At 41.9% G+C, this 24,258-nt stretch overlaps 1 protein-coding gene across 2 annotated transcripts in view; it reads left to right on the top strand.

The window, feature by feature from the left end:
* The window catches only part of RIMS2 (regulating synaptic membrane exocytosis 2), a 1,922,267-nt gene that overhangs the window by 302,948 nt on the left and 1,595,061 nt on the right, over positions 1-24,258 (top strand). For both annotated transcript variants that reach the window (XM_085605119.1, XM_085605120.1), the window contains exon 4: positions 23,024-23,234. In XM_085605119.1, the coding sequence (XP_085461245.1) occupies positions 23,024-23,234 (211 nt within the window). The remainder of the gene's footprint in view (positions 1-23,023; positions 23,235-24,258) is intronic.

Here is a 24,258-nt window from a genome sequence, read left to right as displayed (position 1 = left end):
GTAGTAGGGTCGGTCTCCTGTGTATCATTGTGTCTAAGGTATTCTTTTATTGCCTCCTCAATCTTTTTTTTGTTCTCTGGGTCAGCCAAGACGTCACTATTAAAACGCCACCTTCGGGGAATGTCTTCATAGTGGCACCCACTCAGCTTTAGGCTGATGCATGAGTGGTCTCACACTAGCCTAGGCGCTATGTCAGTATGCTCTATTAGGTGTGTGTGTGGTCCTGTGATTAGTATGTAATCTATCCTACTGTACGAGTTGTGCGGGTTGGAGTAGAAGGTGTAGTCTCTATTGTCCGGGTGCTGGAGTCGCCATGGGTCTTTGAGGTTGAATTTGGCACAGATGTTCTTTAGTGTGGAGTGTGCGCTTGTGGGTTGGGAGTGGCAGAGTGATTGTCTGTCAAGTATATGGTCCAGAGGAATGTTAAAGTCCCCCGCCACCACCATAAGGTCGTCTTGTGGGAGGCTATCAAGTTTGTACGATACCCCTTCCCAGAACGCGGTGTCTTCTGTGTGAGGGCCGTAAATATTGGCAACTTGAATGAGCTCCTCCCCCCTTCTCAGGTGTGTTATCAAGAGTGTCCCTACATCGTTGTGATGTTGCGATTCTATTGTTAGGTTGGAGTTTTTAGATATCAGCATACTTACTCCACGCTGCTTCTCTTCTGCCGGTGAGCACGCCACCTGTGATATCCAGTTGGCTTTCACTAGTTTGACATTGTCCAGGTATAGTTTGGTTTCTTGTATTAGGATCACATCCCGCTTACTCTTAGCAAGGTAGTCGAGTATCTTCTTCCTCTTGACGGGGTGGTTAAGCCCCTTGACATTGAGGGAAACTATCTTTAGATCAGACGCCAAGTTAAGCTTGTTGTTGGGTGCCATTATCTGTGATGGGGAAAGTCTGGAAAATCTAATCTGCGCACCCAGCTCTTGTTTGTTGTGTCCCCCCCCCTGCCCCCCCCCTCCTGCTAGTCTCCGTTTTCGGATGTAGGGCGGGTGTCTGTCACCTGCATGCCCCAGTTTTAGGTCTACCGCTACTCAGTCTTATTCGGGTCAAAATGTACCTTCTTGTAAGGAAGTGTGAGAGTAAGGAAGTGAAGATGGGGTAGATGAGAGTGAGAAGTGAAAAGAAAAGACTGAAAAACAAGAAAACAGTGCCCCCCCTCGGCCTCCACCCCACAACCTCCCCCTACAAAAAGAACATTGTATGCTGAAAGTGCGACGACAGGATCGCCGTTCTGTCTCCCTGGGATTTGTTAGTTACTGTTCTGTGTTTTGCCATTCCCAAGAGTGCATCTTTACAGCCTTCATAGTCTTTTCAACAGTCTCTTTGCCGTGCCAATGTCTGTGTTAAACCCCCCCCTTCCCGCCCTCTTACATCTCCCCGACAGTTAGTTAAAAAAGGATATGTTGGTGGTGTTCTGTTCCGTGCGAGGAGACGGTGCGACATTTGCGCTGTTGCTTGCTACTTCGAGTGTCCGTTGACTGGGCGCAGTCCCGACTTGGAAATGTGTAGAGATCTCAAGTCTGAAAACTTCTAAGGGACCTTAAATGTGTCGAAAAGGCACTCATGGAGCACAGATGAGGTTGCACACGTTATGATATACCTCTGCACTCATCTAGCTCTCAGCTCGACATAAAAGAACAGAACACGATCACTGTATTTTAGGACATCATCCTGATTTTGACTCAGCCAACATCTACTATCCAGAGCATTTTCTTTAACGTCATAGATCTTCACTGTGAGTGACTATTTGGCTAATCAAAGGAATGCTCACTGAACTCCTCCTGTAAACTGCTGCTGTAAACGTTGCCACAGAGAATCGTTTTGAAAAGAAAAAACTAGCCAAAACATTTTACTTGACAGGGCATAACCTCCCACATTTCGCAGCACCTTCTAATGGGTTGAGCATTTTATACTTCTCACGACTGCTTCACAAAGAAAGCTTGTGAAGCCTACACTTTGAACATCATGTGTGACATACTCCTACTTGGGTGTTCTGAGCTCTCTAATCTCTTCTAAATCTGAAAGGAATTTTCTGAATGGAAGAAGCCTCCACTGCATTCCAACCCATTCTACCCGAGACACCACCTGGTGTTTTATCACAGTCCCTCTGAAAAGACCTGCAATTACATTAAGAATTAAGAAAATTTGTAAACAATATTATAAATTGTTGTATGCTTCACAGCGCTTTTATAACTTTATTATAGGATCCTCGCACTATAAGCTGTAAAATGGTAAATTCTATATTTTCCTTGCTGTACATTCTTTATCCTATAACTGTTTTGCATTGCACCTGTACTCTTACATCCTTACTATCTCTTGCTGGAACATAGAATTCCATTGGTTCGTGGTCACACATAGAGAAAAATTAGACCTGCTGCCAGATTAATTCAACAGGCTGTTGCGAAACACTCAAAACGGTGGTAAAGGCTTTTCCTACAAATCTTTTCACACGTGATGCAGCTACATGGCTACCAAACAGTAAGCGGCGTAATATACAGCACTTGCTGTAAATTGACCAACTCATGCCCAATACAGAAATACTGTAAATGCCAGTGACATCTATCAGCTAAAGAATATTGAAATAAGGATGTGGGTGGCTACTCTAAGCCACATCCCAAACCGCTCCCTAAGCTTCTGCTTACATAATCAACCTTTAGTAGCCCTAAACAAGTAGATGAGGAAGAGATGGAAAGACTGATAACTGCTAAACATTGTACTACATCATTGTTGGACCTGGTCCTTTTTGCACGTTTATCCCCAAGCTTTTTGCCTTTTGCTTCATATTTTTTTGCTATGTATGTATTGGCTTTAGGACTCTGGACACTTTACCACTGCTGATCAGTGCTAAAGTTCATATGCGCTCTGTTTACATTGTAATTTTGATTGGTTCTCCATGATTGGCATATTTGATTTACTGGTAAGTCCCTAGTAAAGTGCACTTGGTGTGCCCAGGGCCTGTAAATCAAATGCGACTAGTGGGCCTGACAGCACTAGTTGTGCCACCCACATGAGTAGCCTTGTACACTTGTCTCAGGCATGCCATTGCAGTGTCTGTGAGTGCAGTTTTAAACTGCCATGTCGGCCTAGCAAGTGCACCCACTTGCCAGGTCCTAACCCTCCCTCTTACTACATGTAAGGCACCCCTAAGGCAGGCCCAAGGTACCCCCATGGGCAGAGCGCAGTGTCTGTGAAAGGTAGGACATGTACTGGTGTGTTTTACATGTCCTGATAGTGAAATAGTACCAAGTTCGTTTTTCACTATTGCAAGGACTAGCTCTCCCATAGGCTATCATTGGAGCTGCTTTGTAATATTTTACAAGTGTAACTTTCAATTGGCAACAACTAGAGATTTGGAGTTCGGGCTCTCTGAGCTACGAATTAAAAAAATATATTTTCGTAAAGATGGATTTTAAATTGTGTGTTTGAAAATGCCACTTTTAGAAAGTGGCCATTTTCTTGTTTAACCGTCATGTGCCTCTGCCTGCCTGTGTAATCAATGTCTGGTTTAGACTGACAGGGGCCTTTTTATGCATTTCCTCTAGACAGTCACACAAAGGGAGTTGAGGTGTGGCCTGCATATCCTGATGGCTCACCACCAGACTGATGGGTCTTCCTGAGCTAGAGTGGTGGCAGGAGTTGTCACTGACACCTGAATAGGGCTGTGCCTGGCCTCTCCCAACACTGTCTTCACCCTCCTGGCATGTATCTGGAACCAAGATCAGGCAGGGTAAAAACTTGTGCACTACAAAGACAATCCTTTGAAGAATGCCTATTTCAAAGGCCAAAAAGGTATAAGTATTGGACTTAAAAACCCCAGACTTTTAGAACACTTCTGAAACAAGAGGAACCTCTGACAACGAACAGAGCTGCGAGGAGTAGTACTGCCCCTTTGCTGTGTGTTGCTTTGCTGGGTTGGCCTGCAGTTGCTGCTTCTGCTTTGGAAAGGAACAGAACGGAACTTTGCTTTGTATCCTACGTATGGAATTTCTCCAAGGGCTTGTGTGTGCTTTCCTCCTGTTAAGAAGTTTCAGGGTCAGCAAAGACTTCACCTGCAGCATTGCTGAACTCCACTGCTGGGAGTTCTGACATGCCAAGTGGTGCCAATTCCAGTTCTGGGCCCTTGGAGTTTGTTCCTGCTGCAAAGATCTATTTGAAACCATCAAAATCTCTGCACCCTACTCCAGCAACTGTTTTGTCGACGCAGCACCACCACGCAGGAGAAATTTCCAAGCACCGCCGTCGTTTGGCTAAAGAAATCGGCGCAGCACCTGCCCGTAGCCGAAGAGACTGCTGCAGCCCAAGTCTGAGACCACCGCACTGACTCCGATTTAGGCCCTGCTGTGCAGCTGATAAGATCGACGCATCGTGGGACCACGGATGAAGAAATTGACGCAGTGCAGGTTTGCCGCCGCTACATCAATCTCCAGCTCATCCAGATTTCATTGTACCTGTGTGACTAGTTTCCCGATGCGTCACCCGCAGACCAGAATCGTCTTGGATTTCGATGCATCGCTTCCCCCTACACTTCAGATTCGATGGAGCACGTCTCCTGTGTGCAGCAGAACTGACGTATCACCTCCCAGAGGACTCAGGAACTGACGGATCGCTGTTTTTTCCAATGCTTCCCTCTGCAGCTATTTTGGCTTGTGGATTTTGACACATTTAAGGAACTTTGTGTAAAGTCACCACATCCATGGAGTTCTAAAAAACAGAATTGCATGAAACCTTTAAAAAGTCATATTTTGAGTTGTGTATGTTGGATTTTTGTCATTTTTGGTCTTGTTTAGTTTAGATAAAGATACTTTATTTTTCTAAACTGGTGTGGGGTCCATTTATAGTGCTTTCACTGTGTTACTGTGTGATATGTACAAATACTTTACACATTGTCTCTGAGATAAGCCTGACTCCTCGTGCCAAACTACCAAGGGGGTGAGCAGGGGTTATCTGGGTGTGTAACTCCCTTATCCTAATGAGAAGGAAGGGTCCCTCCTTAGACAGGGTGAATACAGTGCCAACTAGAGACCCCCATTTCTAACAATCATACATAAAAGATGTATTTATTTCCCTTCAGGAATTGTGCTTCTTGTACCATCATCCTATCTATGTGGAGTAGCACCTGAAGCACACAGCCATCCCCAATTGTTAAAATAAACTTCTGTAGACACAAGGCACTAGCCTATTACTCCTCAATGTCAAATCTCTCGTACCCAATCACTATCCTGGGACACCATAATCTATTCCACAGATGCTATTCCGGACTTAGACCCATAAGATCCACAAACAGAATCAGTACTCACAAATATAGAGGCTACTCTCATCAGTGTGTATGGAGTCAGTCTGCTCTGATACTTCTAGGCCAGGTCAACCTGTCAGAATTATGGCTTGGTGGTTTGGGGCCTTCCCTGGACTGGCCCCAATCATTCCTTTAGAACTGCAGCTCCAGCTCCCTTCGCACTTTAACATGTATATACTATCACAAGCAAAGGCTATTTAAGAGCACTAGCTTCATTTCCAGATTTCAGATCCGCTTTTTCCTGTAAATGAAGTGAGGGTGCAGAGTTCGGACTAACTGCGTAAAGCACCTGCGCCATATATATTTCTGGTTGGTGGACAGCCCCCTCTGTGATACTGATGCATCAATAGAAAGTATCATAGTGGGTGGCACTGAAGAAGACAGAGTCCCATTTGAGTGGGGGACCGCTGTGCAATCTCTAATCAGAGAACATGGGCATAAGGTTCCAAAGAAACTCATCTTCCACCCCGCCCCCAAAAGGAATGAAGAGGTTTGTACAACCGGTTCCCAAATATTCATGATGCGAAGGATTCTGCCATTCTAATGGACCAAGTATCAAGGGCCGCTGGGGAGGATCCTGATTTTGAGCTGACCAGATATTGTAGTCTCAAATATGCCAGCATCCTTCTAAATCTAAACAGGCTACAGCAAGTGCAGAATACGTTGGCCACAGTGGCTTAATTTGTAGAACTGTGAAAAGACTGAACCCGCCTTAAAAGTTCTCCTCTGGCTCACACTGTAAATAAAAACAGAATAAAATGACCGTTGATAAATGATATTCTGCTTCTAGCCTCCTTTGTTATAGAGGATTTTTTTTTAATGTCTTAAAGTAACGTGGCCTCCGAAGATGATTGACTCTAGACCTTTTGCTGTGCGTGCCCTCTCCCCAGTGATTAGAGACGAGTTGCAGCGATCACAACTGTACCTTAATGGTTAGCTGCTCCGCTAATGATTTAAAAATGTTTATTCATATTTTATCAGGTTGTATCGCCTCAGTAGCTTAAGTGATTTTATGCTTCTGGGAATATCGACTTAGGTTATATTGTTATCACTGCATTTCAATGCCTTCACAAGTTTTAGAGATGCAGCCCAAGGGACCTCTTGCCCATTGAATTGATGAGGTAACAATTATGAATGAGTGCAGTGCCTTGGAAGCTGGAGTTAGGACCGGACACAAATCAGTTTCTAGCTTCCTGTTGGATGTGATGCCAAATACTTGGCAGTGCAGCTTATTGGTGGGATTGAGAACTCTAACATTATCTAATACTGCAATGACATTTGGGATGGCATCTTTGATTTAACAATGTTCTCGAATTTATAATCGTCTTCATGTATATAGTGCACATAACAAATATTTAGGATCCGTTATTATTGTCACATTGTACAAGATCCCATTAATATTGATAAGTGACTTCCCTTTTCACAAGTATTAGCAATTATCATTTTAGTTTACTTGCACCGCTGCTTCTTTTATTTCTTTATTGAGTGTGTACTGGTCATACTGTTCCTTCCCACTTAATCTGTTCCACTATTATTAGCTAAGCATATTAGACAGTATGCGATTCTCTCAGTAAGTCTTCTTTTTTCCCGCCCCTAAAATGGGTCCTAAATGGGAATAGATATAGCTCTGTGATCGTTTGCTTGGTAAATTATTGGTTCATGTTAGCCTACGTCGCCATTTGAAAGCTTGAGTGTTCTAGAAAGTACTCTGTGCATACCTGACACAAGCTACCTCTGTGTGTGATTCCTCAGCCTAAAAATATGTTGGTGCTGTACTATGGCTGTCTTCGCATCCCTCCCAATGTGTCCGCTTGAATACCTTTATCCTTAGCCAGGGACATTGTTCGTGCATCATGTCTCTATCTCTTGCTTGATATGTTTTTGTAATCTTTCGAGGGTCTAATCCCAACTTTGCAAAATAGTGAGGTAGAAGAATGTTGGTGTAGCTTTTCGTGCAAGACTCTGGTACCTTTTTTTTTGTTCCCTCAGAAGCTGACTATTGTTTTTCGAAGAGTAAAGCTCTTCTGTTGTGACTTGGTAAATCTTTAATATTGGTCCTTGGACGTACACAACAAATGTATTGTAATTTACAATTGAAGTAGAAGTTCCGAAACACATATTTTATTTGTGGCAAAACCATTTTCATTAAAATAATTAAATTAATTGAAGAATTGCAGAGGCTCCAGCGTAATATCTACTCAAAAAAGAAAAGACCTCAAACTCTGTCTGTCTGTATATGTTACTTAACATGTTCAGGAATTTGAATAAAGGCCTGCCCAAAATAAGTACATGTAGTATTAGAGGCTCTTGTTACAAGTAAAAGGCTGTATTGTGTTCTGTCAGTGATCTGCTTTATGAAGAGATCCTGGAGCACTCACTTTCAAGTCCTACTTAAGTGATCATAAGGTGTGTGGTGATGCGGGCTGCTGTGTTAACCTAAATAAATTACAGATCCCACCGTTCAGTCTGACTTGATCTTGCAGAAGAAGGGTTTACCCTAGGTTCATTTATATTTGGTACATGAAATAAATATCAACAATCTACCATTATAAATGTATAGAAATCGCATGATCTCAATCATTAAATTTCAAGACACTTCATTTGATTATAGAAAATATAATCATAAAAGCTAAAATCCATTATATATATACACAATATTAGAACATTATAGTATTTCGTTGATTTTAAATTACACAATATCAGACTTGATAATCAGATAGCATAATCATTGCGAATGTTGTGCTTTCTTTATAGAGGAATTACAAATCTTTAAGCAAAATGTATATAAAATGTACCCTTAAAACATGAAATGTAATTGTTTGATCAAAAAACTCATCCTACTAGCAGGAGCAAACAGAATTGGTGCTGAATTGGCCCTAGGTAAAAAACAATTGATGACATCATTCCAAGTGAGAATCTAGACAGGAGATGCCTCTCCCAGGATCCAAACATTTGTAACACTCACTATCTCATCTTAAAATAATTTCTAACCTGGAATGTGTCTGCCTCACAAATGGGGGCGAGGTTTAGAAACAACTGGAGCCTGGCGAGCTCACATAATTCAGTTTTGACGAATGACAGCCATAGACTTTTTAAAAACTTTTCACAATTCATACATTCAATGATTACAACTTTATTTAATGAGGCCCTGCCATTGCACCACATAGAAATCCAAAATAGTAATGGAACAAGTTTTTTTTTATCCTCCACATATTTAACCCCTTCAGTGCCACGCCCTTTCCCCCTCCTGTGCCGGGCGTTGTATTAGTGGGTGGGGTTCATGACGAGATAGTCTCGTCATGGGCACAGCGCAACCGTGCTCCATGACGAGACAATCTCGTCATGGGCACAGAAGAGGTTAAACACCAACCCCACTTGGAAAAAAGTAATGCAGAGCACTAGGTGGGAGAGAGAAGTGATGCCAAACAAAAGCGTTTTTCCTCTCTTTGTGTGCTCTTTGTATTGGTATACCCCCCCCCATTTCTGCTCTACAGTTAAGTGTACGAATACACTGCATGTTATATATTTCATATTGAGGGGCTATAGAACAGTTACCTTCTTTGCTAGACACATTAAGCAAAGCTCCGATTGACTGCACATATTGAAACCATTAAATTAGTACAATTAAATGTGACCCTTAAATAGGGATATTGGTCCACTTTCTCTAAAACCTTACTATTAATAGATATTGTAGGAGCCCTTTTACTATGAAGACCACAAGGCATTACTTGACACTTGGAAAAATTGATAACTAAATTGAGGTCGCCAATAAAACTCATAAAAGCATCAACCAAAATGTTTATGCCATTGGGCATGTGGGCGGGCAAAACTGCGTCATCCTCACAAAGCAGAGCCAGAATTTGCCTAAAGCCCACAACTGGAACTTCCTGACCAATACTAATCAGGTGAGCGCAAAGATCATTAATATATAAACAATTAAAATAGGTGCTAAAACACATCCAAGTATTCCCCCGTTCCAATTTAAAAGATTCTGTGCATTTACCATCAATCCCATATCTAACCTTGGCCGAAAGGTCAGAGTGAAGTGACTATAAAATATTTGTTAAAACTTTATCAAGGCCAATGTTTCTTAAAAGCAACCCGTTTTTGGATCTATTAACTAGACTGATCACACTGGATAGATCCATGAATGCTAGATACGAAGAGCAGGGCCATCTTAACAGGATTATAGGCCCCTGGGCTAAGCAGTGTACTGGGCCCTGCCTATACAACCACTCACAGGAATACAAATGTTTACCGGAAACTTAGTGTTAAATTCTGCTCTGCATGGGGCCCCTATGCTCGTGAGGCTCCCAGGCAACTGCCCAGTATGCCCATGCGTTAAGACAACACTGACAAAGGGCAGCCCTTGGCAGAGGTGTACTTGGTAACTATTAAATGTAGATTAAGACCTTTCTCCATTGTACCTAGTCCCTAGTGAAACCCCTGTTGACTCTCGCAACTTATAATATTAGCTATAGCCTAATCAATATTTCTTTTGTGCACACCCCAACCTATTACCTCAACCATAGAATTTAATAAGGATATTGTGTTGTAACAGCATGGGTTCAACCTATTACCCTTTTTGTATATTGGGACTGTCATGGACTCAGTCCATGAACTCGGCATTGAAGTCTTACTAGCATGATTCTAAACATTGATGACAAGTAGTCACAATTTGATTTAAAAAGTTCCACAGGGACACCATCCAGCCAGGGTGCTTTACCAGAGGGACTTTGAGACCTTAATTTTGCATAGTTCAAAAACAATATGATCGGCAGGCGGGGAGGCACTTTACTATGGTGAGACAGTGGTCTAATTCGGATTAGATTTTGCTCAATAGATGTTTGTAATATAGTTAACCCATTGAGCAGAGGTAACATATGATCCCAAGCTACCAATTTGATCTTTGGACTTTTTTTTATAGTACTCGCGGTGAGGCAAAAACCTTTGGGGTCATTTTTTGAATTGGCGGTCATTTTTTTATATTGGCCCTCATTAAAGACTCCCATTTGTTCCTTCTTAGTTCCAACATTCTTCTTTTTAAAATTAATTCATAAAAAGTTTTGCAAAAGGCAACCTCCGCTTTAATTCTAGTTTTCATGGTCAATGTACTGCGAAGTTATTTATTAGATGAAGTACAAGCTCTGTCTAACCACCTTGATTCCATACGATCATAATAAGGGATGGGCTTTAATAGTGAAAGAGTCAACAACAACCAAATCAGGGCCTCAAGGGAGAGGCAAGCGAAAAGCAATGGAAAATATTTTTAGCCAGATTGATCATGAACAAACTAGACAAAGCCAATTTCCACACCAACCTGTACTCATTGCTCTTAACAAAAAAGTTCAGGACAAGCAGTAGGAGGTCCCCTTACTGAGTCCACTAAAGGGTTATGGTCCTCAATATCTTCATCAGCGGAGGCTGGTGCTTTATGGTAGTGGTGGGGCCCAAATGCACTATCAAGCACGCTGCCTCTGGACTTGCCAGCCCCGGGCCAAACTTTCACATCGCACACGAGCAGACATGCATTTATACACACACAGTTGCAGGTATGCACACAAAGACATTCACACATACATACAGATGCAATCCCCAGCACACAGACATGCAATCCCCAGCACACAGACCAACACACACTTAGACTTTTATTCACAAAAACGTACACGGAGCAGGCCCATGATTCCGACTCCCCCGTCTCTCTGTAGCAGCCAGAGACAGACCCACGAGCTTCCACCCAATAAGAAGGGGGTATAGGGTTAAAGGTACAAAGCTAGTCCTTTTTTTTCTCTATTCCAGCTTCAGGTAGGGCAAGAGGGTGTGTCATTGACAAGCCCTGAAGTTCTATTATCTGACTTGCTGCACTGCGTAATGATAGTGGAGCAGATTAGATATGTATTGTGTAAGTGTGGGGCTGGGCTGTAACACCCCCGTCTGACACATGTGCAATACAGTAGTGGAGCCCTATTTTGCTGGCAAGGTAACATTACACCTTATACATGCAAGCAAACAATCCATGAGATAGTTTGTTGTTATATAAACTATGCCAAGCAGTAGTGACAGAAGTTGCGGCTACTCCTAGGGGCAGCCAGTGCTGATCTTTATGCAGTACATCCATGATCAAGAGATAGTTGGACAAAGCCAGTGACAAGGATATGTAGTCGATGACTTTGCTAGAGCCCAGGCCACAGAAAGTACGGGTAACCTTTTCTGTACATACCTTGGTCTCACAAGCATTCAACTCTCAGTGACATATTTTGAGAGGGGGCGCCCACAAGAGTCTGACCGAGAACTAAAATCAATATTAGAACTAGAGTTGTCAAACCAAGAGATGCTAGTACACGGTAATCTTCAAAATACCCACAGTAAGTTAGTAACTGAAGAGTCTGGCTCGTCAGTTGGCTGCAATTGATTAAAGTAAATAAATAATTAAAAGTACAATCATCCAACTTAATAACAATGTTGTTATACAAATTAATTAGATAGAAACAAAAAGCAGAGTGAAATTTAACAAAAGCAGCTAGATACCATTGTGGTCAACATTAATTTGTCTGATGTGGCAAAGCAATGATAAATTAAACCAGGATGATACACTTCCTTAGGGTATGCCTGAATCAGTAGGCACAACATGTTTATAATAGCAAACATACCCAGCGCAGAATATCTCCAAGATAGCCCAAGTCCCCTGAAACAGTAAGATATTAAATTGCACAATGAAATCTAATCAATCAGTGTAACAAATTTCAATGTTATTACCAGCAATATTCCAATTTAACAACAACAGGTTTACCGGTGCATCAAAGGAATTCAAAATTCTAAGGAATAACTCTCTTTTTGATTAACAAACAATATTGCCCGTAATCTTATCCATAGAGTTGACCACCTTGATATCAGATCCAAACCATAACAAGGAAGATCTATTGGAGACAGGGTGTCAGTTAAGCTGGTCAAGATTCTCTAGAGCCTAGAATCTATTTGACAGCAGTAGGTTAAATTCTAGCTGCTGCAAAATGCACTCTTGACCTGAAGAACAGTGTGGATTTCCTTGAAAAGCAGCAGGATGATCGAAGACACCCAGAGGCAGTACTTTATTAAAACTTTAGCCCCCAGCCCAGTTTGTTGGATGGAACTGCAGGTTCCTGGTGTAGATCTCCTTCTTGAAGTTAACTAAAATGCAGTCACCTGGAAAAGACTTGGACGAGCGGCCGGTCTATGCCACTTGCCTAGCAAATAATATTTAGACAGCATTCACAGTATTACAATTACAATAGGTAGTTAGCCAATGATCAACTTTGTTCTTTAACTGTTCAGGGTCTGCAGACATCTTACAGCACAAAGCTGGTACGGTGGAAATATAATCGTGGGACGGCAGGTGGTAAACTAAGGTGATTAGAAAAGTTCCCTTGCAGGCTTAGTTGAGCTATATTAGAGGACCTATCATTCCCACCAGTTTGTCTGTTGTTACATTGAGAGCGACAAGTTGTATGTTGTACCTTAGCAGGTGCAGCAGATGGGCACTTAAAACAGTTGGTCTGATCAGTTGCTAGTAAAATGGGTGAGATCTTGGTTCTAACTCTAGAGTCACACGTAGTGCCAAATTGCGATAATAAAATACGAATAGAGAAGGTGCGTTTGCTCACCACGTAGTTGTGGTCAAGTCATCACACAAGTTCCTAGGCGTTGACTCAGTAATATTTGCAGAAACCAGTTGTGAAATCTCCTAATGCTTTATCTAAGTGCTCCTCAATAATTTTAAGTCGCTTGGCAAGAGCTAATAGCAATTTTCCCATTGTCTTGCCCAGGTTCTTGAGAAGGTCCTCTGTGATTGATTAACGTGGTTAGTGCTCAACAGCATTAGCTGTATTAAAAGCTCTCTTAGGTGTAGGAGCTGGAGCTGGAGCTGTTGGAGCTGAGGGATTAATATAAGCATATACAGACTCTTGGGAATTTGCATATGTTAATGTTCCTGTTGCTTGGGCCCTAGCACCTGAGTCCGAGAGCAGTAGCATTCTATTGTTGTGTGTGTCATGTATGCACCAGCTGCTGTTGATTGGAAGGTGGGCCTCTCCCAACTCATTGTCCTTTGATATACCCAACAGCCCTCTCCAAAAAACTGCTCATTGTGGAGCCCTTGATATTATCTGAATTAGAGTTAATAACAGATTTACCAGTAATTCTTTGCTCACCCATCTTGACGCAGTTGAGAGAGCTGTGGCCCAGCCTCACGTCTTCTGAGCTTTGACGGGGGCAGAAAGGCCCAATCATGGCTCTGTCTTTGTTTGTGTGCTGTAAGCACTTAGTGTCTCCCTCCTTCTCCTCCTGGTCACAGTTATGGAATTATGGGCTGTATAGTAGAGTCCAACCCCAGACCAGCACCAGCAGCACAAAGTAAAGAGACCCTAATATCTTTAATCGAGCATATGGGATGACTTGCTGTTGCCGATTACTTCCTGTACCTGGATGTCATATAGTCTTTTATTGCCACTGCTGTTGGTGTCAGTGCTGACAAAGAATTTCTGCCTACCAAGTGTGGTGACTGACCTCTGCTCTCGATCCCTAAATAGTGTTCACCACACACGGTCCCCGAGGCCAACACTGCCACCGCTCCCAGCTCAGCAGCATGCGGAGGACTCTCAACTCCCCTGCGCTTCTTCAGGACCAAAGGCAAGGGTGAATGAACTACCCAACTCTGAATTCACACACTAGGTCCGCCACATTTTAAAGTATGGATGGTACTCTTGACCCAGGCAAGCAGAGGGACAGGGTAGATGTACCAGAGAAGAGGCACTTGCGAACACCCCGCATACTGTGCACGTCCCCTACATCGACCATTAGGGCATACCAGACCACTTCTCTGTTGGGAATATCCTTTTATTACCAGACACAGGTACCATCCATACTTTAAAATGTGGGGGACCTAGTGTGTCATTTAGTGTGGGGTAGTTAATTCACCCTTGCCTTTAGTCCTGAAGAAGCACTGGAGACCTTTTATAGACCATAGAGGCGCGAAACATGTCATCCCGCACTCAACTTCACTCCACCACTTGGGTACCTTATTGACCCTGCAAGTGGCACTAACACTTGTTTTTTTTTAATATGACAGTGGAGTCTACAGAATAAAGGTGTATATGACATCTCCTAGCCAGTTTTAAACCACAATCGCAACATTCCACTCTGCTCTCCACATTGGACACCCTCGCATTCATCTGACAGCAACAAAATCAAAAGATCTCTGCTACAGTGATCCTTCGAGGGACCCGTAAGGCATTGCAGCACCAGCCAGATGAGGAGCACCCGCCCGATGATGAAGCATGACATCCCTAGGGATGTGTGAGGTCAACAAGAAACAGTCTGATCACTGTCCCCTTTGAACATTCCACTCCTCTACATTAGGAACAGTGACCCCCTAGAGCTTGATTTTATTACAGTTTTGTTCTTCGCAATCCTCAAGATAAAATCTTGCAAAAATGTGACACCATTGCAGTTTCTAAATAAATAATACATCAATCTCTGGGATACCACACCAGCCAAGACCAGGCCAAACAGCAGACCCACAAGTAGATAACATCCAAAAGGTGTTAGTAAAAATCTTCCCACTTTTATATCCCAGTACAAGGGCACCTGGTGGTATACTGAGGCTAACTCAATCCACACAAAAAATTCCTGTAGGCATTTCTAGAAGTTCACAAAAGAGGCACAATAAGACATTTTTCATTAAGATATTATTGAGATCTTTCATATCCATGCACAATCAATCCTACCTTCCAAGTGGCACATCAAGGACCGACCAATGGAGCCAGTCAATTCACACTCTCAGTGATCCCCAAACTTACTAACCTTTCCATGTTCAGCTAAACGTCCGTCCTGAGTCACAATGAAATATTTCTAACCTTGTGGAATACTGGTGCAACACAATCTTGTAGGTGAAATCATTTAGTTTCCCTAGTTCTATTCCAAAAATACTGGAGAAATGCTCTTTGTAGCTTGAGTGAAATCATTTATTCTGTATATTAAAAGCATTTTTTAAATTATTGGGGTCTAGGATGAGGCCTAACGATCATGTTGGTTGATCCATCACAGAACAGGAGGTCCTTTCTCTGCAACGTACTGCTTTTCCGGTAACTTTTCTACACTTGAATTGAAATTGTAATGTTCTGTAAGCCAACACTGGTTTGCTTCCCCGGTTAAACTTTCTGGATGAATGTATGCTTTATCCAGTACATTACCTATTTTGGTGGCAACAATTTAATTCCACACATTTCTGTCATCTGTTGTGTATGGTGAACCGGTATTGGCTACAGTGCACAACGTTATTCCCCCAGTAATCATTTAACACAGTTTTTTTTTCAAATTAAAACTCAGACCCCAAACACCCTCACTCATCCTCATGCTAGACACATACTTTTCCCCATTCATATGATCTCCTGACTCGCAATCAGTCTGCTCAATATCACAGTTGACACTGGGGGAAGAATGTTTTCCCTACAAGCATAATGGGCAGTAATGTCAATATGTGAACACTGCTCATGTGTCAAGGAATTCTATTTTTCATAGACTAGATAGTTCTTGCTACCATATCTGTAATAGCCTGCACGTTTTTCCTTAGGTCTGGTAATTTCTGTATGGAGGAAATGGATAACTTCCTCTCAACCGCCTTCGTTCTTTTCATATTCACATTTTCTTTTTAAGTTCCATTACCCATCTTGACAAACCTTGTAAACAGTATTCTTATTTCCTACAGCAGCTTTAGCACACCTCACAGACAACTCCGCTTTTTTGACTAAAGCAGCAATGTCTTTCAAAGACGAATCACCATTAATCCATAGGTTTTCTTAGATGCTCAATTTGCAGAAATGTATAACAGTTTGGTCTCGGATAAAATCGTCATTAAGATTACTAAATTGACATGTGATAGCAAGCTTTTTAAGGGCCGCCACATAATCCTCAATATGTATGGAAACACCTTGTTTCCTCTGAAAGAAATGTTATCTCTTATTTGCAGCGCATACCGTAGGGGAGGAATAGGCATCAAGATCATGAATTGCATTTTAAACACATCAATTTCCTTCACAGTCCTAGGTAATTGTTTCCCTTCACGTTTTTATAACTGTAATCCAGTGGGATGTAGAGTATGCAAAAAGGATATTATTTTTCTTGACAAGGGTAAAGTTCTCTTCTTCCTCCTTGGTAGTAGAAATGTAGTTCATGGTCTATTCTTTCCATTACGCTATGTCATGACTGTCTCACCGCCAATGGACAACACATCTTATGGATGTGCAAGCATATATGTTTGGACAGAACACATTCTGGTAATGTATGTCAAGCAATGAGGTGACAGCCAACACCACTTAAAAATATGTTCTTTGCTAAGATGAAGTTTAAATGAGACTAAACCACTGTTTAAATATTGTGGCGCTCATCTAGAGTAATATTGTTCCAAACAATGCGCCAGGACCAGGTACGTCCCTTGACGTGCATACCAGGAGTTTGCAGTCTTTGAAGGTTAAATTCTGTTGCATGCCTTTCCTTTACCAATATTGATGACTGGTGTGCAACCAAGATGGCTGTGGTATTAAGGTCACACGCTGTTACCTGTTTGATAACATGTTGGTATCCGAGAAAGCAATGCGCATCAGTGTCTGAGACACAAAGGCTTGGAGCAAGGAGGACGCTGTGCTCAAGAAAGGATGAAGGTGCGCTTGAGCTTTAGATAGGCATGTGGAACTGTAACGAGGAGTGAAGCTCATGCTGGTGGTCAGTGGATTCCTTGAGGCCCCAAGGCATATAGTCCTAAACAAAATCAATCATCAGCACAACACATGAGATGGGGAAAAGGCACACTATACCGAGAACGTTAATACCATAGTGATCTAACTGGTGAGTCTCAAGCAATCCTACAATTTGGAGAGAGACTCCCTTGTCCAAAAGTCCCATCTTAGAAGGAAAGTCTTGAATTACAGGTGAAGTTATATTCAGGCGGTTTCTTATGAACAAATGCATAAAGATACAGCCTAAGAAGCATTATATTTTACTCTTAACCCCACAACTCAGACCTACAACCGTGCTTTGCTTGGACAACAATGCTGTTGAATGCTAGAATATGCAGGTTCAGCGTCTTGTGGCAGAGAGGATTACACGAAGTAGATTGGGTCTGTTCTAAATTGGGTGTTCTCATGTACTTCTTGTCTGTAGGCAGACACTCCATTACTGGGTGGCAGATCTGCATCAGAACCTGTGGTGGGACGGTTTTCACTTAAAAAGGTGAGTTGCTTGTATCGTTGATGCCCAGAGGTCGGCACTGTCCCTTCATCCACACAATAGGTGTTGCTGGTGTCCATATGTTTTAGAGTGGACCTTGGAGGTTCAAGGTCACGTCCCACCTTAAATGGTTGCACCTCATAAATTTAGATGTTTAACAGTTCTAATTGTATCCCTTTAAAATTGAAGTGTGTTCAATTGAAATTCATTAAGTGCAGTTTTTCTGTAAAAAGCAGAACTTTTTTTATGTCCTGGTCGAATAAAAGTCACTGTAGCTCTCGACACACCTTAAATTAAACACCTTTTCAACTGTGACTTTAGACAAACGTAATCACAGTGGTTGAACCTACGCCTTAACCCCTGCACCCCAAACCTTTTTCTATATCACATACCCATATCCCACATACCCTTCACCATAGTCACCATACCCTTAACCCTGGTTCCCAAACTCATAACTCTGGTCCCCAAGCCTTTAACCCTAGCGCCTAACACTTATCTCTATACTACTAATCCTTAAGCTCTGCACCCTTAATCCTTTATCCCAAACCCTATGTCCCTTAACCCTATAGTCATACCCTCACTCCCATCCCACAACTGTAAACTCATTCATTTTACCCCATACCAATAACCCTTTTACCCTATACTCTTAACCCCTTTCACACTGCCCTTCCTTCAGTGTATTTTGAGTCCATCATTTTGGAAAGAGTTCCTTTTTTGAATGATTTATTGTTACAACTCATAATTCAGAAGTGTTATTTTTAGAAGTGCTTCTTTCGGAGTTTTTGAGACTGCTGTCTCTCACCAAGGCTATAACATATTTTTTTCATTGTTACCTTATCTAGTGCTGCTCATCTTTAAGGCCCAGGAGTGAGCAGAAATACAGTTTGCACATACCATGATTGGTAAATGCAGAGCCAAAAAGGAAACTCAAATTAGGGCCTTGAGCATTGCAGCATCCTACCGCCACCATAGGTTTTCACCTTCCTGGGCTCCCTTGTTTGTACTCAGCTAAGATTGTTGCCCAGAAAAGTACCAGTTATGGCATTTGTATCATTCACCATTAAACAAACCATAACCTTATATCTGAAACCCATAACACGTTACTCCTGTACCTTACTTTACTGTATAATCCAAATGCTTAACCTTACTCCCCAAACAGTACACATTTTACACTTAAGCGTACCTTTAACACTTTACACCTTGCCCCTGTACCCACACCTCTTAAACCTACAGCCATGACTCTATACTGTTAACTCTAAGCCCTTATCCTCTGTACCTTTAACCTTAGATCCCAAGCCCTATATCTTTTAACATATACATCTTAACCATAGACCTTTACCCTAGCTCCTAACCTTTAATCTTAATTAATACCCCTTTAACTCTGTTCTTACTTCATTGTATTTTGGCAACCACTTTGGGAAGTGCTTCTTTTTCGCTGTATTTCATAGGATCACCGCAACAGACTCACCATTCGACTTTTCCACTATGCTTTTAGAATGTTCCATCTAAAGGAAATCCTCTCATGAGTACAAACTCGCATTGTACGAATATTTACCGTTGAATAGCAATCATAATTAAATTTATTTGGGGACCTACGTGTCATGCAGGTGTGCAGATATCTTTTAAATCTGACTCTTAAACTGTTACTTGCTTAGCTACGCTACCCTGAGGCCTAATCTTATGAGGGATGTCAAGAAAAATGTTCAGATTTCAGGTTTTCGTCCTGTCCTGACTTAGAATACGTACACTAAAGATCAATATGGCTGTTAGTGGTAAACATATAACTGTAAGTTGGTTGGAATTCCACAGACGAGATGCCAGGAGACGATCGTTCTACACGCTGTTATCTGTTTTCACCAGGATTTAAGGTGTGAAGTCCGTGTGCCCTTGTTGGAATACAGCAACAGATATCATATATTAAGATCTGTTTCGAAATTCCGTTGAAAGTTTGACCTTCAGCGATATATGTGTATACACACATGAACCAATTGAGGATCATACTCACTGATAAGGTGAAGTATTGGTGGATTCAAACAGACCATGTGGAAATTTTAAAATCAATCTGTAAGGATTGGTTATATAACCATCATCCCCTTCTCATACACGATTAGCGGTGTATTTAGAATTTTAAACGAGTTGAGCGAGAGGCAAGTTTTATACATGTCCTGATGAAGGTGGTACTTCAATAATTTGCCACCACCGAAACGCGTCGACGCCTGCATTTTTACATTGGGTTATATCCAGGAACAACCTCATGTCTAATGCAACTAATGAGTAAATAGACTGATGGTGTTTATGCATTTGATTCCTGTTGGGAATAACCTCTGCCTGATGAATTTAAGCATTTCACCTATATTTCTTTGTCTCATGATGTTTTTTATTGTTTTTTAATTTGTAAATTTATGTAGTTTTCTATTGTCATCTTATATTATTTTTAATAAACCCTAATTGTGTTATACATTTAAGCTTTTTATCTTTGTGTGATACGTGGTTGCTTTTTGAGTTCAGATTTGTGTCTCCATCTATGGGGGGGGGGTGTTCGTATGTATGATAAAACCATGCATACTTGGTGATGAACTTGGTTGATTGTACACTTGATTATAGGTAGATTTTTGTGTATGTCCAAGAGAAGTCTCTCTTAATATTTACCAGTGGTAAATATATAAAAGACAAGTTTAATTGTTTTTTTTATCTTTCAGTAACTACATCAAATACTGCGTCATGGCTGTAATAAATAAATAAATTGTTGGCTGAATGGTATTCTTTCTTATGCAATGGAAGAGGGATAAGTCTTTAAATTTAGTGAATTTAGATTTTTTCCTATTAAAGTTGCAATTTGCTTTCTCTTTAATACTCTACTTCTGTATTGGTTGTGTGGTGTAGAGGCTGAGTGAAGTGACAGTAGATGCAGCAAGATCTCCATGTGAGAGTTCCATGGGACCCATGTTTGTCTACAGGCAACTGTACCCTCTGTCCTTCTGCACTTTTGGTTCCCCAATTTTTAGGCAATCACAACAGAACCAGACCCTATCCATGAGGGAGATCTTCAGCTGAAACTTTTGCCTTTGGCTTCTTTGCAAAAAATCCAGCCTCTGGGATTTGGAAGCGAGACCTGCTTCACAATCCAGTTGAAAGGTCTTTGTCCTCTTTCACATGTCAGAGAACCCATTTTGGTCTGAACAATTTGTTCATTTGGAATATAGCTAGGACTGGGTTAGCTTTCAAGACAGGATTAGTGTCTTAGTCGTGCGGTTAGGGAAGGTACCTACCTGGACTTGAAGGCTAGCCACCTTCTGCATGAAAGGGTATAATAAATGCATAAACTCTGCAATATGCATGTTGTTTATTTTGGTCCATTAAAAAAATATGTTTTCTGTTTGAGCCCCACTTTTGCAGATGGCCTTTATTAAAACAGTGAACTGCGGCTGCACGCATATAATGAGTTGTTCTATGTGATGGCTGCCTATATACTTTGCAAATGAAACTGGAGACCTGTAGAGTCAGTATCTATAACATAGATTTAGTAGGATATGAATATGCATCCAGTTTACAGTGGTTACATGAGAGCATCAGTGAACCCCACATCACTCTACAGTCTCATGGTGTAAAAGTGCTCTGAAAGTGCGGCAAGGCAGTGTTTTGGTGCTCTGTAAGTGTGTTAGTAAATGAGTAAAATTTGCATTCAATGCATTTGGAGTCACGGAAACATCAGCTATGTTTAGCTACTGCATTGCAGATGACGAACATCAATATGACCAAATATATGTTACCAGCGCAGGGACGTCCATTACTCATGAAAATGATAGAAAAGCCGGCTAAATGCTGAATTTTAGCCCCCACCCTCTAAAACCGTATCAGCACCAAGGCCTGTTATATAGCGTAAACACTGACACACAGATATAGCAGCTTTGAGTGCTCCTTGCTTGGCTTCCCACTAGGAACCTGCTCCACCATTATTCCTTGGTGTGCCTTCTCTTACAGCCTGCAGCCTGCACTCTTACTCTTTCCAACGGAAATGCTCCCCTTCCCAGTCTTCCATAAAACTCTTTGACACAGTCCAGGAGGTAAGAAGAGGGATGGTATACACCTTTTCTGAGCAAACTGTATGTAGAAGTTTACAAAACTATATGCTCAGGTCCCTTTTTAGGTCTTGCACCTAGCGTTGCAGTGCGCAGCACTGCTCGCGCAGTGAGAGACCTCTTGTAGGGGGTTTGAAAACGGACCTAGGAATCGCACACGCTTATGCGTGTGCTTTTCCTTTTGGCCCACGCTATTGGCCTTTGCGTGCGTCTTTTTTACAAAGACAGCACACAATTGGCCAAAGGCGGGCACATTGCTCCGCCCATGGCCTATTGGTGTCTGTTATCGTGCCCACTCAAGTCTGTTTTCTATAATTCCATCACAGTGAACAGATGTCAGCACTCGTGTTCTGGTGTTGTGCATGCACCTATTTAGAACGGACACACTGCAGATGGCCATATATGCAGAGGTGCAGCAAGCGTGTTATTTTACCATTCTTAAGGTAGGAGAGAGAAATCGTTAATCACTGGAGGCTTCAACTCTGTTGATAAACGGTCCCTCTGCACTCAAGAATGGGAAAAAATAGCACTTTATACCTGGTACAACTGCAGATAAAGAATGGGAGAAGATGCATAAGATGTAAGCATGTAATATGGTCCCGCAGAGCTGCTGATGGTTCTGGGCCATATCATAAACCAGGAGGCCGACGTCAAGTGGATTGTAGAGTCACCAAGATCCAATCTAACATGTTACACAATAAATATTGGATACGCCGCTTTTTGTTTTTTTTGCGGTAGTGGCTTTAACATTCTTCATTTTTTCAAACGGTAAAATGTTTATTGAAATCATTACGTGAAATACTGGGCTATACTGTTTAAGAAAATATGTAATCATGTAGTTAAGGAAAAACATTCTTTAGATTGCTGAGGCTGTTCTCTGCATTTTTTTGTTGGATAGATTTAACCATTTGTGCACTGATTCTGGTTGAATACATTTGCTTATAACTGCCACTCATGAAAGAAATAGCATGGCATAAACCATGGAGGCTGACCAGCAGAGTAAAGTGTTTTTATGGCCATTATTGTGGGACCAGTGACTCGGTTACCCATTGCCTCTTGGGAGGCAGAGCCTTCGCCGCACTTAAAACAAGCATTTGCTATGCAATAGGTCTCGCATTTATGCGAGGTTAAGCTATTGGCATTGTAAATGACAATGTCTTTTATTTATGTTTTAAAAACGAAAACAAAAATAAAAGGCATTATTTGCAATGTCAATAGCTCAAGCTCGCGTAAATGCAAGACCGATTGCATTGCAAATGCTTGTTTATTAACCAATGAATATGTCCGCTCCTGGTATGAGGTGTGAATAAATATACTGAAGAACGAATACAACTTTCTAAAATGAAAATCAGCTCTAATTTGGATTTGGCTTTCCTTTTTTCTGCAGAAAATTGCACCAGCAGTTTGAAATGTACAAGGAGCAGGTCAAGAAGATGGGTGAAGAAGCACAACAGACACAAGAGCAGAAGGGTGAAGCCCCCACCTGTGGAATCTGCCACAAAACAAAGTTTGCCGATGGCTGTGGCCACAACTGTTCATATTGCCAAACAAAGTTCTGCGCACGTTGTGGAGGAAGGGTGTCCTTACGCTCAAACAAGGTACGAAATCTGCTGTGTTCATAATCCATGTGTTTTCGGGGAATGCTTGGTACTTAGGAGTAAGGGTGGTAAGTTGATGGTGCCAGTAAATGCGAAATTTAATACACCTCTGTATTAATTGTAGATAGAGAATTATGGAAGGCATTATTTCAAAAATGTGTAATACACTCTTTAACAGGTAGCATCTACAATGCTCTGTCTAACGGGTTAATATATGAAATAGAGGAAAACCTGCTGTTGTTTACTAGATCACTTGTTAGGATTTACACTGACAAACAGCAGACAAAATCAATTTTGAAACACCAGTGCTTGGTACAATTGGCTAATTTCTAAGCGCCGATGTGGAGATTATTACACACTGAAACAGCCTTGCCTTGGCCATTCCAGCAGAGTTTGAGTATTGTAAGTGTTAGCACATTAGAGGATCATCCCATGTTATGGTTCACATTTCACTACTTTATCAAAGTTTCAGAAATATGGGGTAATCATCATGACAGAGAGGAGTGAAGAATGAGCAAAGTAAAATGAATCTTCTGAGGGCAGCCTCATTCTGGGTACTTGCATTTAAAGTTGTCAGGGAGGTGCTGCTCAGGGCCGGACTGGCTGTAGCAGGCACCGGGCGTTTCCCTGGTGGGCCGCCAGCCTGGTGGCCAGCTTTGGGCCCCTGAGAGCCGTTTTTGTTACAGGGGGCCGGCAATATCTCCCCCCTGTAACAAAATCGGCCGAAACCGGCCCTAGCAAACAGCTCGGCCGCAACCCCCTGCCCCCAGGGGGGCCGTCCGGGCAGTTTGCCAGGGCCGGGTTTCTGTTCCCAGTCTGGCCCTGGTGCTGCTGGTAAAGATCAGAAATTCTGGTGTGGTCTACGCTTTGGTAAACAGCTAGCGATTTCCTAAGGCATATTAATAGTTGCCAGAGAGTGCACCTGTTTGCCATTTTATGGAGAGGACACAGAATTTGGTGTGTCTCCAGCTACTTGCGTAGGGTCATTAACATCACACCAGTCATGGTTGGAAAAGGGACATCT

This window comes from Triturus cristatus, chromosome 5_1, assembly GCF_964204655.1.
Source record: "Triturus cristatus chromosome 5_1, aTriCri1.1, whole genome shotgun sequence".
NCBI lineage: Eukaryota > Metazoa > Chordata > Amphibia > Caudata > Salamandridae > Triturus > Triturus cristatus.
Note: the sequence above shows the minus strand (reverse complement) of the source record. Positions and strands in the feature narration are given on the sequence as shown.